The 21,252-nt window shown below is 38.7% G+C and overlaps 2 protein-coding genes across 2 annotated transcripts; one reads left to right on the top strand and one right to left on the bottom strand.

The window, feature by feature from the left end:
* Positions 1–401: 401 nt before the first annotated feature.
* On the bottom strand, positions 402–2,326 carry LOC104210855 (isoleucine N-monooxygenase 2-like). The gene is made up of 2 exons (XM_009759828.2): positions 1,373–2,326; positions 402–620 (listed from the first exon to the last, which is right to left on the bottom strand). Exons 1-2 carry the CDS (start codon positions 2,324–2,326, stop codon positions 402–404), a joined length of 1,173 nt encoding a protein of 390 aa, XP_009758130.1.
* Positions 2,327–15,521: 13,195 nt separating this feature from the next.
* On the top strand, positions 15,522–19,593 carry LOC138881133 (uncharacterized). Its single transcript, XM_070161334.1, has 2 exons — positions 15,522–15,785; positions 18,910–19,593. The coding sequence occupies exons 1-2, from the start codon at positions 15,522–15,524 to the stop codon at positions 19,591–19,593; spliced, it is 948 nt and encodes a 315-aa protein (XP_070017435.1).
* The last annotated feature ends 1,659 nt before the right edge of the window (positions 19,594–21,252 follow it).

Consider the following 21,252-nt stretch of genomic DNA (forward strand, 5'->3'; position numbering starts at 1 on the left):
TATTGACAGCTCTATTTCTAAGTGGAGAAGAAGAGTAGTAATGGCAGCTATTACTGCAGCAAAATAATGATACGAAGAAATGAGTGTACTGAAAACCAACTCAACGAAGACAATTTGAATCATAGGAAAAGACACTTCTGAATTGTTTCTTTCCTTAACAGAAGAAAAAATACCAAAATTGAGAAAAAAGAAAAATATGAATTCTGGTCTTAAGGAGTGCCACATTACCTTTAAAATATAGATCATACTAATATTATTGATTCATCCTCTCATAAATACTATAGCAGAAAGAAAACATCTTATATACGTATATACACATACATGATGTGTACAGTATACGTACATTCTTTATTATGAAGTATTCACCAACAACAGAATTTGATACTGACACATGAGGAGCGTTAAAAGCCGCCAAAGGGATGTAGTCGAAATGACCCTTTAATACAAGCTTTGACATAATTTAACTGTGGCAAGTCGGATTCTTGAACAAATTTTTTGCCCCCAATGACATTGTCAATCTCTTCTATGGCCCTTTGCATTATCATTGGTTGGTTCAACATTTCTTTGATTGTCCATTGGAATGCATATGACGGATTATCTAACATAGCAAGCATGAATTCCTGCCAAGATAATTGGTAACCAAGAAGGTTAAACAAAATAATCGTATTTGATTTTCTAATAACAAACTTAATGCTTTTCTAAAATCAAATCGAAATATTTTCCAAAAAACAAAAAATGCAAGTCTCATTTCCACATAAACTAATAAAATGATGTAATCCAAACGGACAATCGATCTTCTGACGTATGTTTCAAAAATATTTTCCAAATTCTTCTGAAACTACTTCCTCGTTCAAATTTATGTTAACATTTTTACTTTTCCAGATTCAAACTACGTATATTTTGAAAGACATTTTTTCATCATATCAACATGGGAAGAATTAAAGTTATTGTACTTTTTGTATAGTATTTGAAATCCAAATTTTAACTTTAAATATCGAGTTAATCTAATTCAATTTAGCTTCAAAGATAAGATAAATTGACTCTCGAAAAACGAAAAAGTTCAATATAAACTGGAACAGAGGGAATAAATCAAGAAAAGTCATCGAGTAATGTTGAATTTTAATTACTTATATGGTCAAAAAATATTGAAATTGGTTTTAAGCAAGATTCAAGATAGATTTAGCAGTTTCTAACGAAATCTTACTTGTCTGTTTCTCTTTATATGACTCCTTAAGAAAGAGACTTTTGAAATTTATGACTATACATATGTCGTGACATTTATAGCCGTAAAAGCACGTCACCAAGGTAAAAATGAAAATCTTAAAGTTTATCATGTTGTTCACATGGGTTAAGAGATTGGAAGTATACTCACAAGGACTTGCGCTTTAATCTCTTTAGCATTCAACATAGTATTCCCATTACTATCTCTGAGCATGATAAGAACATCAAGGATGTCTTCTTCCACATTTTTGTTGCCATGCTTCCAAATATGAATCCTCTGGTCAATTTCAAGATCAATGTGTTTTGTTGCTATGGGAAAGGCTTTCTTAATAATTGCCTTGTGACCATCTAAATAAAATCTACTTAACCATGGTAAGTAATCTGAGATACTAAAAGAATGAAAATATTCAAGTAGTGTAAAAATTGCATCAATCTGCTTCTCCTGATCTTGTTGTAATTCTACTAATGGTCCTCCATTTTCTATTATTCTTTTTCCAAGTAATCTCTTGCTGAAAATCATATTGTTAATAACATTTGCACAATAGTATCTTGTCACTTTTCTCAAGTTAATAACAAGACGTTTGTTAATGCACTGATCATAAACGAATCGAATAATATGGTCAGCTTCTTCATCTCTCTTACGAGGAAGCCATTGAAATGATGTAGCTGAGAGGACATGGGAAGGAAGGATTCTTCTCATTTTCATCCATTGATCACCCATAGGAAGAAAAAGTGAAGTCAAGCAGCCATTGCTAACGAGGTTTGCGTACATGCAAATAGGACTCGACGAGAAAATCGAGTCTTGATTCTTTAAAAATAGGCAAGCAAGCTCAGGAGAAGTGACAGGAATGGCATGAACATTACCAAGACGAATGCAAGCAATTTCAGTATTCATTTCCTCCATTAGTTTGTGTATCCACTCAAATGCTGGCTTCTTGTTTAGTACCATTTGAGGAATGCAACCAAATACTGGCCATGGTTTTGGACCTGGAGGCAATAATGGCTTATTTCTTGTAGTACCCAATAATTTGCTTGTTATCTTAAGGATTATGGAAAAGAAAATTTGCCATAGAGTAGTAATATAGCTAAAGAAAGTAGAAACCATTTGAAAAAAATAAAAAATGTGTGGCAATTCAATATTTCTGATCATGATTTTCCTTGTTATTACTGAAGGCTATGTCTCAAAGGTTGCATGCTATCTACACTATTTATACTTTGCATGAGCTTGCACATTAGTATTTTTCAGCAGTAAGACTATGTTTGGATCATCATCACCAATCATTTTATAATGTATTGTATTGTATTGTGTCATTTTTATTGATACAACGCTTGGATAAAATGTATTATTGTTGTTGTTAGATAACATTTTTCACTACTAGAAATCCGGAAAAAAGCGACCACAAAAAGCGACCAAAGTTGGTCGCTTATGGCCCAAAAAGCGACCAAAAAATGACCAAACACGCCTGGTAGCTATATTGATGGTCCCTTTTATTTAGGGATCAAAGTTGGTCGCTATTTAGTGACCAACTTTAATCTCTAAGCTAAAAGGGCCAAATATTCTGATTTTGACTTTAGTGACCAACTTTGATCGCTATATTAATTTAATAATATAAATTTAGCGACCAAAGTTGGTCTCTACATATGAAATACGTTGCTTTTAATTTATCATTAATCATTAGAAAGCGACCAACTATGGTCTCTAATCCAAATATTATATTTTAAAAACTGGACAATAGAGACCAAAGTTGGTCGCTAAATTCAAGAATTTAATTTTTTTCAAAGATAAGCGACCAACATTGGTCGCTATATTTTCAGAAATTGTATTTTTTAATAGAATCTGGGCAGGTAGCGACCAAGGTTGGTCGCTATTGCCCAGAATTTTTTTTTATAGTGAAAAGCGACCAAATAGAGACCAAAGTTGGTCGCTTTTCTTGGTATATTTTTGGCAGAAACTGCCTGTTTTGGCAGCTACACCATCTGCCAGCTTACCAAACATCCTAAACAGGCGTTTTATGCCAGCAACAACAACAACAACAACAACAACAATAATTTAAAGCAACAATCAATAGAACTAACACATTAAGCTAACAAAACTAAGCTAACGCTTATTACAAGCCCATTCGAACTAAAAAGAACTAACACAATAGAACTAAGATTTTTTGTCTAGTTCAAAGTATATAAAGTACTCAAGGAGTGTTCTTTCAGCATCCTCGTCCGAAAGTTGGATTGCCTCGCCCGATTCATTAGGTGGTTGACTGCGTATGAATTCCCCCACGTCAGCTGCATGTGAAGCGAACCTATATGAAAAATTATATATATTGAATTAGTATTTCAAAATTTATATAAAAGTAAATCAAAATACTTAATGAAAAGTAAAAAACTTACATGTATATAGTCGAGGCTCGACCCTTCTTTCTAAATCAGTCTCTTTCTTCTTCTTTACAATACGAGTTTCATTGAATAGCTCATCTTGCTTCATTGGCATCATAAAGATGTCTGGTGGCTTTGGTGATTATCCTCGTGGTACTATTACTCGGGATGAACTTGGATACAATACTTGACAGGGTGTGTCTTTGATCAATTGTTGATCTCTATAGCTACAATGATTATGAGAAGGCAAGGACATGTGTTTCAAAATAGTGATGGTGTAGGTAGGATTTAACATTTCCTAAGTAGATAAAAGAGGTTATAGAGGAATTCTCTACTTCACTTTCTCTACAGAATTACTCTATAAGCTCTTCTTTTATCTACTTAGGAAATACTAAATTCCTACCTACACCATCACTATTTGAAACACATGCCATTGCCTTCTCATCATCATTGTCGCTAATGAGAAGAACAATTAAAGGCACACTTTGCCAGGTACTGTGTCTTAGTTATTCTTGGTGGAAGTTCTATTGCATGTCTAATAACGTCATCAACCTCTTCTAATAATCCTCCGGCAATCTAAAATTCCAAAACATAAACTAAAAGTTCAATTCATATCCTAAACCTTCAATTCATATCCACAAAAGTTCAAGTCATATCCTAAAGGTTCAACTCATATCGTAAAAAGTTCAAGTCATATCGTAAAATTTCAATTTATATCGTACAAGTTCAATTCACAAGAACAAAACCTAAAAACTAAAAGTTCATCAATTCTTATCCTACGAGTTTAAACATAAACTAAAAGTTCAATTTATATCCTAAAGGTTCAATTCATATCCACAAAAGTTCAAGTCATATCCTAAAATTTCAATTTATATCCTACAAGTTCAATTCACAAGAACAAAACCTAAAAACTAAAAGTTATATTCATATCCTACGAGTTTAAACATAAACTAAAAGTTCAAGTCATATCCTAAAGGTTCAATACATATGCTAAAGGTTCAATTTATTTCCTAAAAGTTCAACTCATATCCTAAAAGTTTCAATTCATATCCTAAAAATTCAACTCATATCCTAAAATTTCAATTTATATCCTACAAGTTCAATTCACAAGAACAAAACCTAAAAACTAAAAGTTATATTCATATCCTACGAGTTTAAACATAAACTAAAAGTTCAAGTCATATCCTAAAGGTTCAATACATATGCTAAAGGTTCAATTTATTTCCTAAAAGTTCAACTCATATCCTAAAAGTTTCAATTCATATCCTAAAAATTCAACTCATATCCTAAAATTTCAATTTATATCCTACAAGTTCAATTCACAAGAACAAAACCTAAAAACTAAAAGTTATATTCATATCCTACGAGTTTAAACATAAACTAAAAGTTCAAGTCATATCCTAAAGGTTCAATACATATGCTAAAGGTTCAATTTATTTCCTAAAAGTTCAACTCATATCCTAAAAGTTTCAATTCATATCCTAAAAATTCAACTCATATCCTAAAATTTCAATTTATATCCTACAAGTTCAATTCACAAGAACAAAACCTAAAAACTAAAAGTTATATTCATATCCTACGAGTTTAAACATAAACTAAAAGTTCAAGTCATATCCTAAAGGTTCAATACATATGCTAAAGGTTCAATTTATTTCCTAAAAGTTCAACTCATATCCTAAAAGTTTCAATTCATATCCTAAAAATTCAACTCATATCCTAAAATTTCAATTTATATCCTACAAGTTCAATTCACAAGAACAAAACCTAAAAACTAAAAGTTATATTCATATCCTACGAGTTTAAACATAAACTAAAAGTTCAAGTCATATCCTAAAGGTTCAATACATATGCTAAAGGTTCAATTTATTTCCTAAAAGTTCAACTCATATCCTAAAAGTTTCAATTCATATCCTAAAAATTCAACTCATATCCTAAAATTTCAATTTATATCCTACAAGTTCAATTCACAAGAACAAAACCTAAAAACTAAAAGTTATATTCATATCCTACGAGTTTAAACATAAACTAAAAGTTCAAGTCATATCCTAAAGGTTCAATACATATGCTAAAGGTTCAATTTATTTCCTAAAAGTTCAACTCATATCCTAAAAGTTTCAATTCATATCCTAAAAATTCAACTCATATCCTAAAATTTCAATTTATATCCTACAAGTTCAATTCACAAGAACAAAACCTAAAAACTAAAAGTTATATTCATATCCTACGAGTTTAAACATAAACTAAAAGTTCAAGTCATATCCTAAAGGTTCAATACATATGCTAAAGGTTCAATTTATTTCCTAAAAGTTCAACTCATATCCTAAAAGTTTCAATTCATATCCTAAAAATTCAACTCATATCCTAAAATTTCAATTTATATCCTACAAGTTCAATTCACAAGAACAAAACCTAAAAACTAAAAGTTATATTCATATCCTACGAGTTTAAACATAAACTAAAAGTTCAAGTCATATCCTAAAGGTTCAATACATATGCTAAAGGTTCAATTTATTTCCTAAAAGTTCAACTCATATCCTAAAAGTTTCAATTCATATCCTAAAAATTCAACTCATATCACCTAATACACTTATACTTAGTGCATAGTATAGCGTAAGTATATATATATAAAAAAAAGTTATATTCGATATAGTATTATCTAATACACTTATACTTAGTGCATATAGCATAAGTATATATATTATATATATATATATATATATATATATATAAGCTATATTCGATACAGTATTACCTAATACACTTATACTTAGTGCATAGTATAGCGTAAGTATATATATATATATTATATATATATAAGCTATATTCGATATAATATTACCTAATGTTGATACCCAATTTTTCCCTATATATTTTATACCCAAAATATTTTCAAAATAGCATATATGTGCATATATAAGCACACCCAAGAGTTTTGGTATTTTTGTGATTTTTAAACCAATTTACTGCCTATTTTAATACCACAAAAATCCAAAATCATTCCCAAAATTATCATTTTTGATTAATAACTTATTTCATTCTCATATTTACACCAAAATATAATTAAGGTGATTTTTGCATATTGTTACCAATTTATTTGGCATTTTTAAAGCTAAATTGCACATAATTGCAATTATAGCCTATTTTGTAATTAATAGCATTTTATAACAATAAAATTTGCTCCAATATTTTTAAATTGATATTTATATAATATTTGCCTACCTAGTATTTTTAATTTGCTTTTAAAATCGTTATTACTATTTTTATAAAATAGAAAGGATAAAAGTGGCTATTTAAAACCTAGCCCCAGTTGTATTTCAATTACAACCCAAATTGCACCCCAATTCGACCCAATTTCAATCCCCAAATCAAACGACCCAATTTCAATTTAGCCCGCCCCTGACCCAACTAACCTAACCCGCCCGGCCTCTCCCTTTAATCCAAGCCGTTGATCATTCTGATCAACGACCACGATCAGTTCTTTCCTTTTTAATTCCCACTTACACCCTAACCCTAAATCACTTCTATCTGATACGCCGCCTCTAAATCCTCGTCCTCTCAAACTCTCTCTAAGCCTTCTCCGAAACCCTAATCTTCCCCACCGGTTGCTACCCTGTTTCACCGGAACCCATGGCATCCCAAGCCCTGGGTGACCTGTAATCACCTCCATGTGCTCTTGTACACTTGCTTCTTGAAGAATCGAGGTCCGACCTTGAAGGTTTTCGCTCAGATCTCCGCCGATTAAAGTTTCACGGCCATCTCCGGCTTTGCTCCGGCATGTCCTGATCCTATCTCTGACTCATCCGACTCAGATCAGGCCTTTTCCAGGCCTTTCTCGCCTCTAGGGTTCTTCTGAAACCCTAGCCTTTCGAGGTTCTCCTAATTTCTCTAGATCTATTCTAGATCTATGTTTATTTTAAGGTTTTCAAACGATTTCTCGAAGTTTCTTTCAAAACTTTGCTTTCAAAACCGTTCATCTTCCTCGACTTAGGGTTTCTTTAGCTTTACTTGCTCTACTGTGACTCTCATGTGTTTTTACTGTATTTGTTCTACTGTGATTCTTGTGTGTTTTTCTTCGACTATACTTTCTTCTACCGTTTCCTTATGATTTCTTTTACTGTATCTTGTTCTTTTATTATGTTTTCATGAAATGTGTAAGGTCTTAAGTTCCTTTGGGTTTTCTAAACTTAATTTGTTGTTATTCCTGCCTTATTTACTTGCTTTCGTTTGTACACTCGATTAATGGTAAAAACTCTGGAATTCAGGGGCTTCATTCGAGTTCTTGAGGCCACTTGTTTGCTTCCCATCTCTGAACTTGTTTGGTTTCAAATCCCTAATTTCTGAGTTCCTGAAGTTATTTCATCTTTGCCTGACCTTCTGCATGCTCTCTGATATTCCCGCTTGCCTATAGTCCACTACTCACTAATTTTTGATTGAAATCCAGCCTCGCATGTTTAAAGCTTATGCACTCTTTATAGGTAGAATTTCCCACTCAGAATAACCTCTGATTTTGGGACTGATTTCAGACTTCCTTGTGTAAGCCTGATTGATTCATTCCTTGTTTAATTTGAAGACCCTCTCTAACCTTTCGATTCCCCTATTTTCTGACTCGGTTCATTAGTGATTTTGAATCTCTGATTCCCTGATTTACTATGTACTAATTGATTTACTCCTTGCCTTATTTATTTAACCGTGTGTTTCAAATCCTCCCCTATGTATTTACCCCTTATTTGTATGCTATGCACAATGTGTTACTTGATCCCCTTTCCTTAAATAATTTCTGCCTTTTACCGTTCAAATTTGGACTCCTTAAATAAAGGAATCTCTGCTATTGATTGATTTTAATTGATACATGATTATTTTCTTGCCTTGCTTACCCTGATTTCAAAGTATAAATACCTGCTCCTCTCTTAACACGAGAAAAAAAAAACACTTCAGAATTCAAACACACTTCGAGCACTTTTTTCACAATTGAACACTATCCAATTTCAAAAAAAAAAAACTCTCTCTACTACTACTCTACCTCTAATACTGAGCACTCTGCTCCTCTTCTCTTTTACTGTTCTTGAGTTCCTTTTGAACTCTTAAGTACTTGTGGAGGAATTTGGATTTTGATACTGCTGACTTCTGGCTGTTTTATTTACTTTTGTTGTTCTGTTGTTCTAAAACTTGCAACTGGCATGTCACTCTAGTTAAATAATACCCTCTCTACTATGTGTTTATTTTACTCCTAGCCTGTTGCGCTTTATTGCACTATGCATCTACATACTAGTCTGTTATGCTCTCCTTCCTTATGTTTCCGCACCCTTAACCTATTATGCTTTCTTTCTTTCCTTGTGTTTCTGTAAATGCTTTTCTAGGTGAGTCCCTTCCTTCTGACCCCCTTTTGTGTGAGAGTACAATTCTGAGTCATGGCAGCACCCTGTTATTACTGCCCATGACTTTGAACTAGGTTCTTGAACCCTTACTTAAATCAATTCCCACTCCCTTCTTCCCCCTTTATGTGCTGAGCCTTGACTCAAGTCTGGTGATGTTCTAATCACCATCCAAACTCAAGTCTGACTTCTAAAGTCTGATCTTAATTTTTTTGGGCCAAGGAATTGGTCAGGGGTGTGCCAGTCTATACCCATGGCTGGGCATGACCACCCTTTGCTATGGTTCCCCAATCCCTCTTTCACTTTGCACTAATTCCTAGTTCTAAGTTTTGCCCCTCTCTAGTAAGCCATGCTTTGGGACCCTTGAGCTCCCACTGAACTTGGATGCCTGAGGGCTGGCGGTTCCGCACTGCACTATTCTAATTCTAAATGGTATCTTGAGTGTAAGCAATGCCGGGAATCCTTGAGATTCTTTGGAACTTTGAAACACTTTGGATAAAGAGAAGGCTTTGGAAATTCGGAATTGGTTAATCACATGTTGTTGGGCATTAAGATTGAATTAGGCTGCTCGGATCTAGCTGTTAGTTTTTAATGTATTTTTTTTCGTTCTTTTGGTCTGTAATAATTTTTATAAAGGATTTGGGGAATATAGTAAAATGGTGTGGGAGGGGTTTTACATTCTTGCATCAGTAGGGGTAGAAACCATGCTTTAGGATTGTAATTTTTTAGAAATTCTGCCTATAGGGCTGTTCAATATTTCTGGTTCCAAATCACATAGAAATCATGCCTATATGACTTAACGTTCATGTAATCAATGCATATAGAGATCATGCCTATAAGGAATGCATATGCATTAGGCAAACTGTAGGGTTAATTAACCCAATCATATTTTACAAGTTCAACAACAAGTTTTAGAAAATCAAAATAGAAATCATGCCTATAAGATCAGCATCAAACTCGTCTGATTCGCTTAAAGTAATAATAATCTATTAACTGGTCCTTAACGTCTTAATACAACAACGATTTCAGAAGTCTTAATTCTTTGACAAAAACTCTCTTGACTCAGTATGCTTTTAAATCCCTCAAATCGGCATTTTTTTCTGAAACAGTTTCTTTCTAAGCATTCTGTCTAAATGTTTTACTCAGACCCTGAAATTGTCTTTTAAAACAGTTGCAACTTACCCTTTCCTTAGATATTTCTATCTCTGAAACTCTTTCACAACCATTTCTGTGTTTTATTTTAACCGCAGTCCATACTTTCTTTTCAAAACTCCTCTGCATTGGACTACTTTTTCCTGAAACCAGTACTTTTTAAATCACTCGCTTGAAATACCTTAATCTCTGACAATTGGATCCGAGTTGCCTAATGTAGACTTTCTGTCTAAATGTATGTGTTGAACTAGTCCGCTCGCCGCTTAATTTTTTTAACTTAAGACCAAATCAGTATATGCTAAGACATGCTAAACTAAGTGTTTGTTTGGTTAAGGGGTTTACTTGAGCCTTACCTATTTGTTTTGTTCATCCTTATATTTGTTACTTGTTTTGTATGTCGCAATTAGAATTTTAACCTTTGAACCCCATATATGCCTATATCCCTTTCCTTCCCCTTTAGGATTAGAAGTCCTGATACCCCGGGACTGATAGGTTGGGACGGGTAATAGCATGCAATAAATAACGATACCATTTCGCGCCTTAACACCTTAACGGGGTGGGAAGGGTAGATATGGATATGATGACCGATGCGCTAATATCACGTGTGACCCCTCTTATGAGGAGTGATCGCTGGGTATTGCATTGAAATGATCCATATTAATTATAAACTTAGGACTCTTCTCCCTTTACTTGCTTTCATCTCTTCTTGTAAAACTGTTCAAATCTCTTTTTCATGAATTTCTGCCTTCTCTACTTATCTTTGAAAATTTTCAACTTGGTCGCAATCTTATGTGCGAATCCTTATTTGAGCCTTGATTGTTTACTTGTAAAGTCACAATTGCAACATGGCCGGGAACCACACTAGTGGATCTTGAGGGGTGCCTAACACCTTCCCCTCGGGATAATTTCTAGCCCTTACCCTAATCTCTGGTCTCTTCATCTCAAACCCTTCTTAAAGTGTCCTAATGCACTATAATCATTAGGTGGCGACTCTTCAACTTCCAAACCCAATTCTCGAAAGGGAATAGAGTTGTCCTCCCAATGTCGTATACCCAATTTCTGACCCCACGGTTAGAGGAAAAGGGGGCGTCGACAGCATGGCGACTCCGCTGGGGATTTTCTTTAGGCTTTTACCATTGCATGTTGCTTGTGACTTTACTATCTCATTAATTGCTTTATTTACTGTCTTTTATTCTTTCACTACGAAATTGAATTCGCTCTTCATGTCTTTTCTTTCCTTTAGTTGCTTTCCTTTATTGCTTTATTTCAATGCTGTTGTAATTACTACAATTATTGTAATTATTTATCTTATGAACGTGAAAATACATGTCAATTTGTTTCATTCTTGTAAACTACATCTTCAACATCATATTCCACTCGTGCCAAACAAACACCATAGAAACGCTTATAATGAGTGGTTGCGCTCTTCCAATATTATCACCCTTTCAATTCGGCAAAGGCGTATTTGCAGTAAAATCAGTCGATCAGCGGTGCAGTCGACGGTTCCGTGCCTTTCCCTCTTGAGTTGTCCGCTCAAGGGTACCTATCTAATACCCAATACAAACCTTACTCTGTCTAACTGTGCATGCATCATGGTCAAACCTAGCCGAGTCAGTTATGTTGTCCACATAATGACTCATTAAGATAGCCTTGTCCAAAGCCCATCGGGTTTCCCTGGAACCCAACCAGACACCTACATGTTCTGTGCATTTATTTGGAGAACTAAATGCTTTTTATGCTAATTATTGGTTTAAATAGTCGAGTCTGGCGTGGTAAGGGTCTAACACTCTGTTTTGCAGAAAATGAGGCACGAAGTCCCCAGATTCGGCATGGTAACCAACATTCATCCAAGGCTGCTGAATTGGTGGGAAGATCTTCACTCCAGTGATCAGACACACGTCCGCAAATACTTAGGGAATCTGCCTTCTCTTCTAGAAATCCAGCCTGACAACAAAATCATAGAGGCTGCAACTCTGTTCTGGGATAGTGACAGGTCCGTATTCTGCTTCGGGAACCTTGAAATGACTCCTTTGCTCGAAGAAATTGGAGGCTTAGCTGGTATTCCTTGGGAGACTCCGGGTTTGCTTATGCCAGAGAATCGCAAGGGTAGGGGTTTCCTTAAGATGATGGGACTGAAGAAGAACCCAGACTTGACCTATTTGAAAGACTCCTATATCCCATTCGACTATTTGTATGAGAGGTACAGCCATAGCAAGTCATACCGCACCTACTCAGATGAATTTGCCCTCACCTCACTGGGGCATAAGGGTCTTCGTATTCATGTTTTGTTTCCTGGGGATGATAGTGTTCCCTACGAAGAAGGCTAGGATCCACACCAGATTGGCCATGGTAACCAAGACTCTGATGGAAAGAATCGGCGGACAACCTTTCAGCATAGCGCCCATGATTGTTGCTGAGATATACCGGGCTCTGGACAACTGTCAGCGAAAGGCTAGTCATTTTGAGGGATGCAATTTATTACTTCAGCTTTGGCTCATGGAGCACCTCCAGAAAGGAGAATACCGACAGGAGATCTTACGCAGAGACTGGGATGATCACATTGCCTTCCACCAGCCAAGGCGTATGAATTATATGCCTAACATGTTCGCTCAGCCAGAGGACGCTGGAAGATGGGTGGAGCTATTTGAGAATCTAAAAAAAAACCAGGTACAGTGGATGGTCGAATGGTTCCCTACGGAAGAATTCATTGTTCGATCTCGAGATGCACCATTTCTCATACTCATTGGTCTAAGAGGAACTTATCCCTATGTTCCCCTTCGAGCCATGAGGCAGGCTGGAATAAAGCAAATCATACCAAGGGTCGACAAAATAAGTCACTTTAGGGCCGATTTCCAGGACGATGATAGTGCTCACAAATGCCAAGCTCAACACATGTGGCATTGCAAGCTCATTTTGGGGAAAGAATCTATTGAGCTAGATAGGTATCACATTGGTTGCGTTCCGCATTATTCAGGTTGGTTGGAAGATATTCACAATGGTATGGGTCAGCCCGGGTTCATTCACGGACACAGAATCATCGATGAGAAAGCTGAAGCATGGGTTAAGTACAATCGACTGCGCAAGAGGATTCGAGAGTGTGAAAGTGAGCATCGGAAAATACAAGAAGCCCATCAAAAGTTGATCGAGGAATGGAAGTATATGGCTATCAGCGCCAACAAACGACTAGGGTATTTGGAGCGGGGTCTAGTGGAGCTAGAAGGAAAGTTCCTCAAGAGGATTGAAGATTGTCAAAACGCTGAAGGGAATGCATGCCATTTGGCCCAAGCTTATCTATTGCTAGGACTGCGCGAGCTGGTGAAGCTGTTCGAGGGGGATAAAGATACCGAATCTGGGGAAGGTCCGTCTGGGACCAAGTAGTTAGGAGTCTTTTATTTTGCTTCTAAGGATGTAATAAGGCCGATGGCCACTAGTGACATTTTATTTTCCATTATTTAGCGTCGCTTTGGAGTCATCTTATTTTTTATCAATAAAATGAGGCATTTAGCATTATAAGTTCTCCAAGTTAATTTGTCGCTAGGCCTACCTCAGGCACAATGAGGCACCTAAATTAGGACGTGATTTATATTCTTGCACAATGTGTTTAAATATTGCAACATTTTCTTCTCATAACCCGCACTAACTTGTTACCTTTTTTGTTTTTCTTTATTTTTATTCCCCTCCCCAAAGGTTAGTTCGTGCATTCTGGCACCATCATCATACAGTACGAGATCCAAGGGCCCTCCACCTCCTCCTCGTCCAAGTCCTATCCGGAACAAGATCAAAGGTAGAATGGGAGATTCAAGCGCCAGAAAGGAAATTGAAAGAATTGAGATTCCTCAGGGTACCCCGGTTGCTAAGGAAACTGCTGCCCAACTTGAGCAGAAACTATTAAAGTTCCGAGAAGAACTGGATCAAGTTCGGAACTTAGCAAATTTGTCATTCTCTCTCACCGCTCCTGATGTCAACTTTCCAAATGCTCAAAATCCCGCACCTCCACAGAACACCCCACAACCACAGATGCAACCCACTCAACACTACAACACATGCCACACTCCAAACAACCACCTCCACAACACTCCCATCTATGTAGATACCACACCTCACTACACTCAACCAATATCAAGTGCACCTGAGTCTGATGACAAGGACTCTCTTATCAGAAACTTGGCAGCAGAACTCAAGAAGCTGACCAGCCGTGTCGAGGGCATGGAAGGAAACAAAGGCATAGAGGGGCTGAATTATGAGGACCTCTGCATTCAGCCAGATGTTGAACTTCCTGAGGGATACAAACCTCCCAAGTTCGAAATGTTCGATGGCACGGGAGATCCCTGAGTCCATTTGAGGACATATTGTGATAAGCTGGTAGGAGTCGGAAGGAATGAGCAAATCCGTATGAAACTCTTCATGAGAAGCCTAGATAGAGATGCTTTATCCTAGTACATCAGTCAAGACCCCAAGAAATGGACGAGCTGGGTAGGTATGGCATCAGATTTCATGGATAGGTTCCGATTCAATACAGAGAATGCACCGGATGTATTCTACATCCAGAATCTGAAGAAGAAACCTACCGAGACATTCCGCGAGTATGCTACCCATTGGAGATCAGAGGCTGCTAAGGTCAGGCCGGCCTTAGAAGAGGAACAGATGAACAGATTCTTCGTCCGGGCTCAAGACCCACAATATTATGAGAGGTTGATGCTGATCGAGGGCCGAAAATTCTTCGATATCATCAAGCTGAGAGAATGAATTGAAGAAGGCATTAAGAATGGTATGGTTACTAATCTTGAAGCATTGCAGGCCACCAACAAGGCTTTACAGTCTGGTGGCACGTCCAAGAAGAAGGATGTCAATGTCGTGATGGTCGTACAGGAAGCCAAATCACCACTAAAATACCACACCTACTCGTCGCCTCCACCTACACCCGCACCCTCTTATCAAAATCCACCACCCGTTTACCAATCATCTCCACCTCCCGCATATCAATCCACTTTACCCAGATACTCTCAACCTGCACCTGTTTACCAAACCTATAATGCCCAACCCTCTCACTACCAATCACCTCCCACTCGCCAAAATTTCCCTAGACCCAGACCAAATTTTGACTGCAGACCTCCCAGACAATATACAGCTATCGCTGAGCCAATTGACCAGTTGTATGAGAAACTTAAAGCTGCTGGTTACGTCTCCCCTATCCCTGCCATAACTCCAGAAAATCCTTCCTAGTGGATCAACCCTAATAAGACCTGTGCGTACCATTCCGGCATGAAAGGTCACACCATTGACGAATGCCGCTCGTTGAAGGACAAGATTCAAACTATGATCGACAATAAGGTTATCATAGCAAAGGAGCCTGCTCCTAATGTCCGCAACAACCCTCTGCCTGATCACAGAGGTAGGGATATTCACATGATCGAGATCGAAGATAACTGGGACCCCAAAGGATCGATAAGATTGATTGCTGAGGATGATGATCCAAAGAAACTGATAGTCACACTTAACCCGATTGTTGTACAGAACCAGCCATCCAAGGGCAATGAAGTGGACATGTCTATACCTCTCGAATTTGAAGCACCTTCTTCTGCGAAGGTGGCCGGGCCAATTGAGGTTGAGTTTGGGGTTCCAAAGGCACCTGTACCCTTTGAAGTTGCTGTGTTACCAGAGGGTACCCATGTCTGTAGCAATGTCAGACGTAACACCGTTCCTCTCAAATACCATACCATGGGATTATACAGCTGAAGCAAGGAGGAAAGTAAAGACCAAGATGGGAGAAGCAATTGATGCGCAGGGTATGACCAGAACAGGCAGGGTTTACACTCCAGAGCACCTAGCTGAGTCCAGTAAGCAAGCCTCGGGACGGACTACTGAAACTGGTCCCGATGATCTTTGGAGGAAAATACAAGCTAAGGAGTATTTGGTCGTGGAACAGTTGAACAAAACACCAGCACATATCTCCATCCTAGCTCTCCTACAGAGCTCGGATGCACACAAAAATGCCTTGATGAAGATATTGAGCGAAGCTTATGTGCCCAGCAACATAACTAGGGGCGAAATGGCAAATATGGTAGGACAAATACTGGAAAGCCACAAAATAACCTTCCACGAAGATGAACTGCCACCGGAAGGACTGAGTCACAACATGGCCCTACACATCACCGTGCAATGGGAGGATTACATCACTAGAGTCTTGATCGATAGAGGCTCCAGCCTCAACATCTGTCTATTGATAACTCTCAGAACATTGGGAAAGAGCCTTCACGAGATCAAAGATGGGGCCATCAATGTCAAAGCCTTCGATGGGTCCCAAAGGTCCACTATCGGAGAGATCAGCCTATGCTTGCAAATGGGGCCAACCTGGTTCGACGTCGACTTTCAAGTGATAGATGTCCCAGCATCCTACAATTTACTGTTGGGATGACCGTGGATCCATGCCGTTGGAGCTGTAGCATCGACCCTACATCAGGCAATGAAGTTCGAATGGAATCACCAAGAGGTGATCATTCAAGGCGATGGTAGCAACCCCATATATAGTCGCCAGACCATCCCGGTGATTGGAGGCAGAAGGAGAATAGGAGGAGAAACATACCACCATATTGAAAGAGTCAACGTTGTAGACAAAGATAAATGGTGGGATAACAAGATTGAAAGTATCCTGAATTGGTTTGGATACGAACCTGGAAAGGGATTCGGCAAAAACCTCCAGGGAATCGTCAAACCCATCAAGCTGAAGAAACATGGCACTACATTTGGTTTGGGGTATGAGTAAACTTGGGAGGAGTTCAATCACTGGTCGCCACCATAGCGCGGTCCCTACTACCCACTGGAGCACCCGATACCTCACTTGGAGCAGATACTATATATGGGTCGGAGGAAGATGAAGCATTGGTAGCCGTGAAGAATCTATTCCTGGAGGATGGTGATATGGATTGCAGTGTTATTTTTGAGGAGGAAGGGGAGGAAGGCCCTTCTATATAAGTTGTGAACCGAGGAGAGTGCCTCGGCAATTGTTCAATCAGAACTACCAGGGCCCGGAAAGCTTCGGGGTAGCAAGGCTAAGCACCATGCATCACATTTTACTTTTTACTAGCTGATTTTATTTCTGCATTGTCTTTAATTCTGAAAAGAGCTCTGATACTCAAAACAATTATGAATCTAATCGAAGCATTTCAGTTTATTATATATCTCGCTCTTATTATTTTCCTTTCATTCACTTTATTTTACACAGCATTACTATTACTTGCCTTGATGATGAACCAATGATTGTGACTTACAACGAGACAACGAAACAAACGGATACAGACTCCGAAGGGGATGATATACCAGAAGAGGTCGTTAGAGGAGTTGAGAATTTTGAAAATAGGCCTAAGTCTAATTTGGATGAAACTGAGGTCGTTAATCTGGGAGATGTAGAGAATGTCAAAGAAACGCGCATCAGTGTTCACTTGTCACCATCAGAAAAGAAAGAGTACACGGAGTTCCTAAAGGAATATGAAGACATATTCACCTAGTCATATGATGATATGACTGGTATCAACACATCTATTGTAGCTCACAAACTGCCAACAGATCCAACATGCCCGCCGGTAAAGCAGAAGCTCAGGAAATTCAAACCCGACATGAGTTTGAAAATTAAAGAAGAGGTTACAAAGCAAGTCAAAGCCAAGGTTCTCAGGGTAGTAGAGTATCCGACATGGTTAGGCAAAATCGTGTCAGTGCCAAAAAAAAGGATGGGAAAGTTAGAGTTTGTGTTGACTACCGAGATCTTAATCGGGCCAGCCCCAAAGACGACTTCCCCTTGCCTAACATACACATTCTTATCGACAATTGCGCCAAGCATGAGTTGCAGTCTTTTGTTAATTGTTTCGCTGGGTATCATCAGATATGGATGGATGAGGAAGATGCAGAGAAAACGGCTTTCATCACGCCGTGGGGAATGTACTGTTACAAAATGATGCCATTCGGTTTGAAGAACGCTGGTGCCACCTATATGAGAGACATGACTACCATCTTTCATGACATGATACACAAGGAGATCGAGGTATATGTGGATGACATCATCATCAAATCCAAGAAAGCCAGGGATCACATGACAGATCTAAGAAAGTTCCTCAACAGACTGAGGAGGTACAATCTGAAACTGAATCCTGCCAAGTGTGCATTCGGGGTTTCTGCTGGAAAATTATTGGGTTTCATCGTGAGTCGTCGAGAAATAGAATTGGATCCATCAAAGGTCAAAGCTATACAAGAATTGCCACCGCCAAAGAACAAGAAGGACGTGATGAGTTTCCTGGGAAGACTCAACTATATCAGCCGGTTCATAGCTCAATCCACGGTCATTTGTGAACCTATCTTAAAAATGTTGAAGAAGGACGCTGCTACCAAATGGATTGATGACTGTCAGAAAGATTTTGACAGAATCAAGGAATACCTATCAACGTCGCTGGTCTTGGTTCCACCTGAGCCAGGAACACCCCTACTGATTTACCTTGTGGTATCGGATAGAGCATTCAGTTGTGTTTTAGGACAACATGATGAAACAGGGAGAAAGGAGCAAGCCATCTACTATCTCAGTAAGAAGTTCACACCTTACGAGGCCCGATATTCTCTTTTAGAACGCACTTGTTGTGCTCTGACTTGGGTCGTGCAGAAGTTGAGGCATTACTTATGTGCTTACACTACTTATCTCATATACAGAATGGACCCTCTGAAGTATATCTTCCAGAAGCCCATGCCCACTGGCAAGCTCGCCAAGTGGAAGATCCTGCTAAGTGAATTCAACATTGTTTACGTAACCCAGAAAGCAATCAAAGGGCAAGCCTTGGCGGACCATCTCACCGAGAATCCCATAGACAGAGAATACGAGCCCCTAAAAACGTATTTTCCCGATGAAGAGGTATCTTTCATAGGAGAAGATATTGCAGAATCCTATGATGGTTGGAGGTTGTTTTTTGATAGAGCTGCAAAATTCAAAGGAGTTGGCATAGTAGCAGTCCTGGTATCAGAAGCCGGTCAGCATTACCTGGTATCCGCCAAGCTCAGGTTCCCATGCACCAACAACATGGCCGAATATAAAGCCTGCGTTCTAGGGATTAAACTGGCCATTGATATGAACATTCAAGAGTTACTAGTAATCGGATACTCGGACCTACTCATACATCAGGTTCAAGAAGAATGGACAACCAAGAATCCCAAGATACTCCCTTATCTGCATCACATACAGGAATTGAGAAAGAGGTTAAGAGAGATAGAATTCCAGCATGTTCCCAGGGTACAGAATGAGTTCGCCGATGCACTTGCCACTTTGTCATCTATGATTCAGCATCCAGATACAAATTTCATTGACCCCATCCAGGTCAATATTCATGACCAACCAGCTTATTGTGCTCATATTGAGGAAGAAGCCGATGGGAAACTATGGTTCCACGACATCAAAGAGTATTTGACCACAGGAGAATATCCAGAGATTGCCAATGCTACCTAGAAACGCACGCTTCGGAGACTATCCAATAATTTCTTTCACAACGGAGGAATCCTGTACAGGAGGACTCCTGATTTGGGTTTACTAAGGTGTGTCGATGCAATGGAAGCAACCAAGTTATTGGAGGAAGTACATTCAGGGACCTGCGAACCGCACATGAATGGTTTTGTTTTAGCAAAGAAGATACTCCGAGCAGGATATTTCTGGATGACGATGGAAACAGACTGCATCCAGTACATCAGAAAGTGCCATCGCTATCAGATACATGCAGATATGATAAAAGTGCCTCCAAACGAGCTTAATGCAACAAGCTCACCATGGTCGTTCGCCGCTTGGGTAATGGATGTTATCGGTCCAATCGAGCCTACCGCGTCAAACGGGCACAGGTTCATCTTAGTAGCAATTGATTATTTTACTAAATGGGTTGAAGCAGCATCATACAAAGTAGTTACCAAGAAGGTGGTAGCAGATTTCGTCCACGACAGTATTGTTTGTCGGTTCGGAATTCCAGAGTCAATCATCATCGACAACGGTTCCAATCTTAACAGCGACCTGATGAAAACAATGTGTGAGACTTTCAAGATCAGACACAAGAACTCTACGGCTTATAGACCGCAGATGAATGGAGCCATAGAAGCGGCCAACAAAAACATCAAGAAGATACTAAGGAAGATGATCGAGAGGAACAAACAATGGCATAAGAAGTTGTCATTCGCCTTATTGGGTTATCGTACCACAGTCCGCACATCAACCGGGGCAACTCCCTACATGCTAGTTTATGGTACAGAGGCGGTCATTCCCGCTGAGGTAGAAATTCCATCATTAAGGATCATACAAAAAGCCGAGTTAGATGACGCAAAATGGGTAAAAGGTCGCTACGAGCAGTTAGCCCTCATAGATGCAAAGAGGATGAATGCAGTCTGTCATGGTCAGTTATACCAGAACAGAATGTCCAGAGCCTTCAACGAGAGAGTTAAACCAAGGAAGTTTACACCAGGACAACTGGTGTTGAAGAAGATATTTCCACATCAAGACGAAGCCAAAGGGAAATTCTCTCCTAATTGGCAAGGTCCATACATGGTTCACTGAGTTCTAACCGGAGGAGCCCTTATTCTTGCAGAAATGGACGGAGAAGTTTGGCCGAAGCCGATCAACTCAGACGTAGTAAAGAGATACTACATTTGATTGTATGCTTTTCTTTATGATGTAATTTGAACTACGCCTGACCTGATTCCCGTTTAAGAGGGATACTTAGGAAGCCCTATGGGTTCGGTCACATTTTAATAAAAATTCCATTTTCCCCGCTATTGGAACTGGGGCAGAATTTTGAGGAGGATCCTCAAAATTCCGAAGTCAGTTTGTCGGCTTTCGCATCAACATCAACCCAGTAAACTGGGGCAGAATTTTGAGGAGGACCCTCAAAATTCTGGAATCGACCCGCTTTTAGTTATTCAGCACAGCCGTCAGCAGTGCCAGCCCAGTGAATTGGGGACCCTCAAAATTCTGGAACCGATCCGCTTTTAGTTATTCAGCACAGCCGACAGCAGCGCCAACCTAGTGAACTGGGGCAGAATTTTGAGGAGGACCCTCAAAATTTCGGAGCAAGCAAGGTTGTCGTGTCTTGAACCACGTTGCAGTTGTTGGTTCATCCAAAATAAAATC

The sequence above is a fragment of the Nicotiana sylvestris genome, chromosome 11 (genome assembly GCF_000393655.2).
Source record: "Nicotiana sylvestris chromosome 11, ASM39365v2, whole genome shotgun sequence".
NCBI classification, from domain to species: Eukaryota; Viridiplantae; Streptophyta; class Magnoliopsida; order Solanales; family Solanaceae; genus Nicotiana; species Nicotiana sylvestris.

Coding starts and splice junctions, on each gene's coding strand:
- LOC104210855 (XM_009759828.2), bottom strand. CDS start 2,326: ATGGTTTCTACTTTCTTTAGCTATATTACTACTCTATGGCAAATTTTC. Junction 621..1,372: donor AGATTAAAGCGCAAGTCCTT/GTGAGTATACTT, acceptor TTATCTTGGCAG/GAATTCATGCTTGCTATGTT.
- LOC138881133 (XM_070161334.1), top strand. CDS start 15,522: ATGATCGAGATCGAAGATAACTGGGACCCCAAAGGATCGATAAGATTG. Junction 15,786..18,909: donor TGTTACCAGAGGGTACCCAT/GTCTGTAGCAAT, acceptor TACGTAACCCAG/AAAGCAATCAAAGGGCAAGC.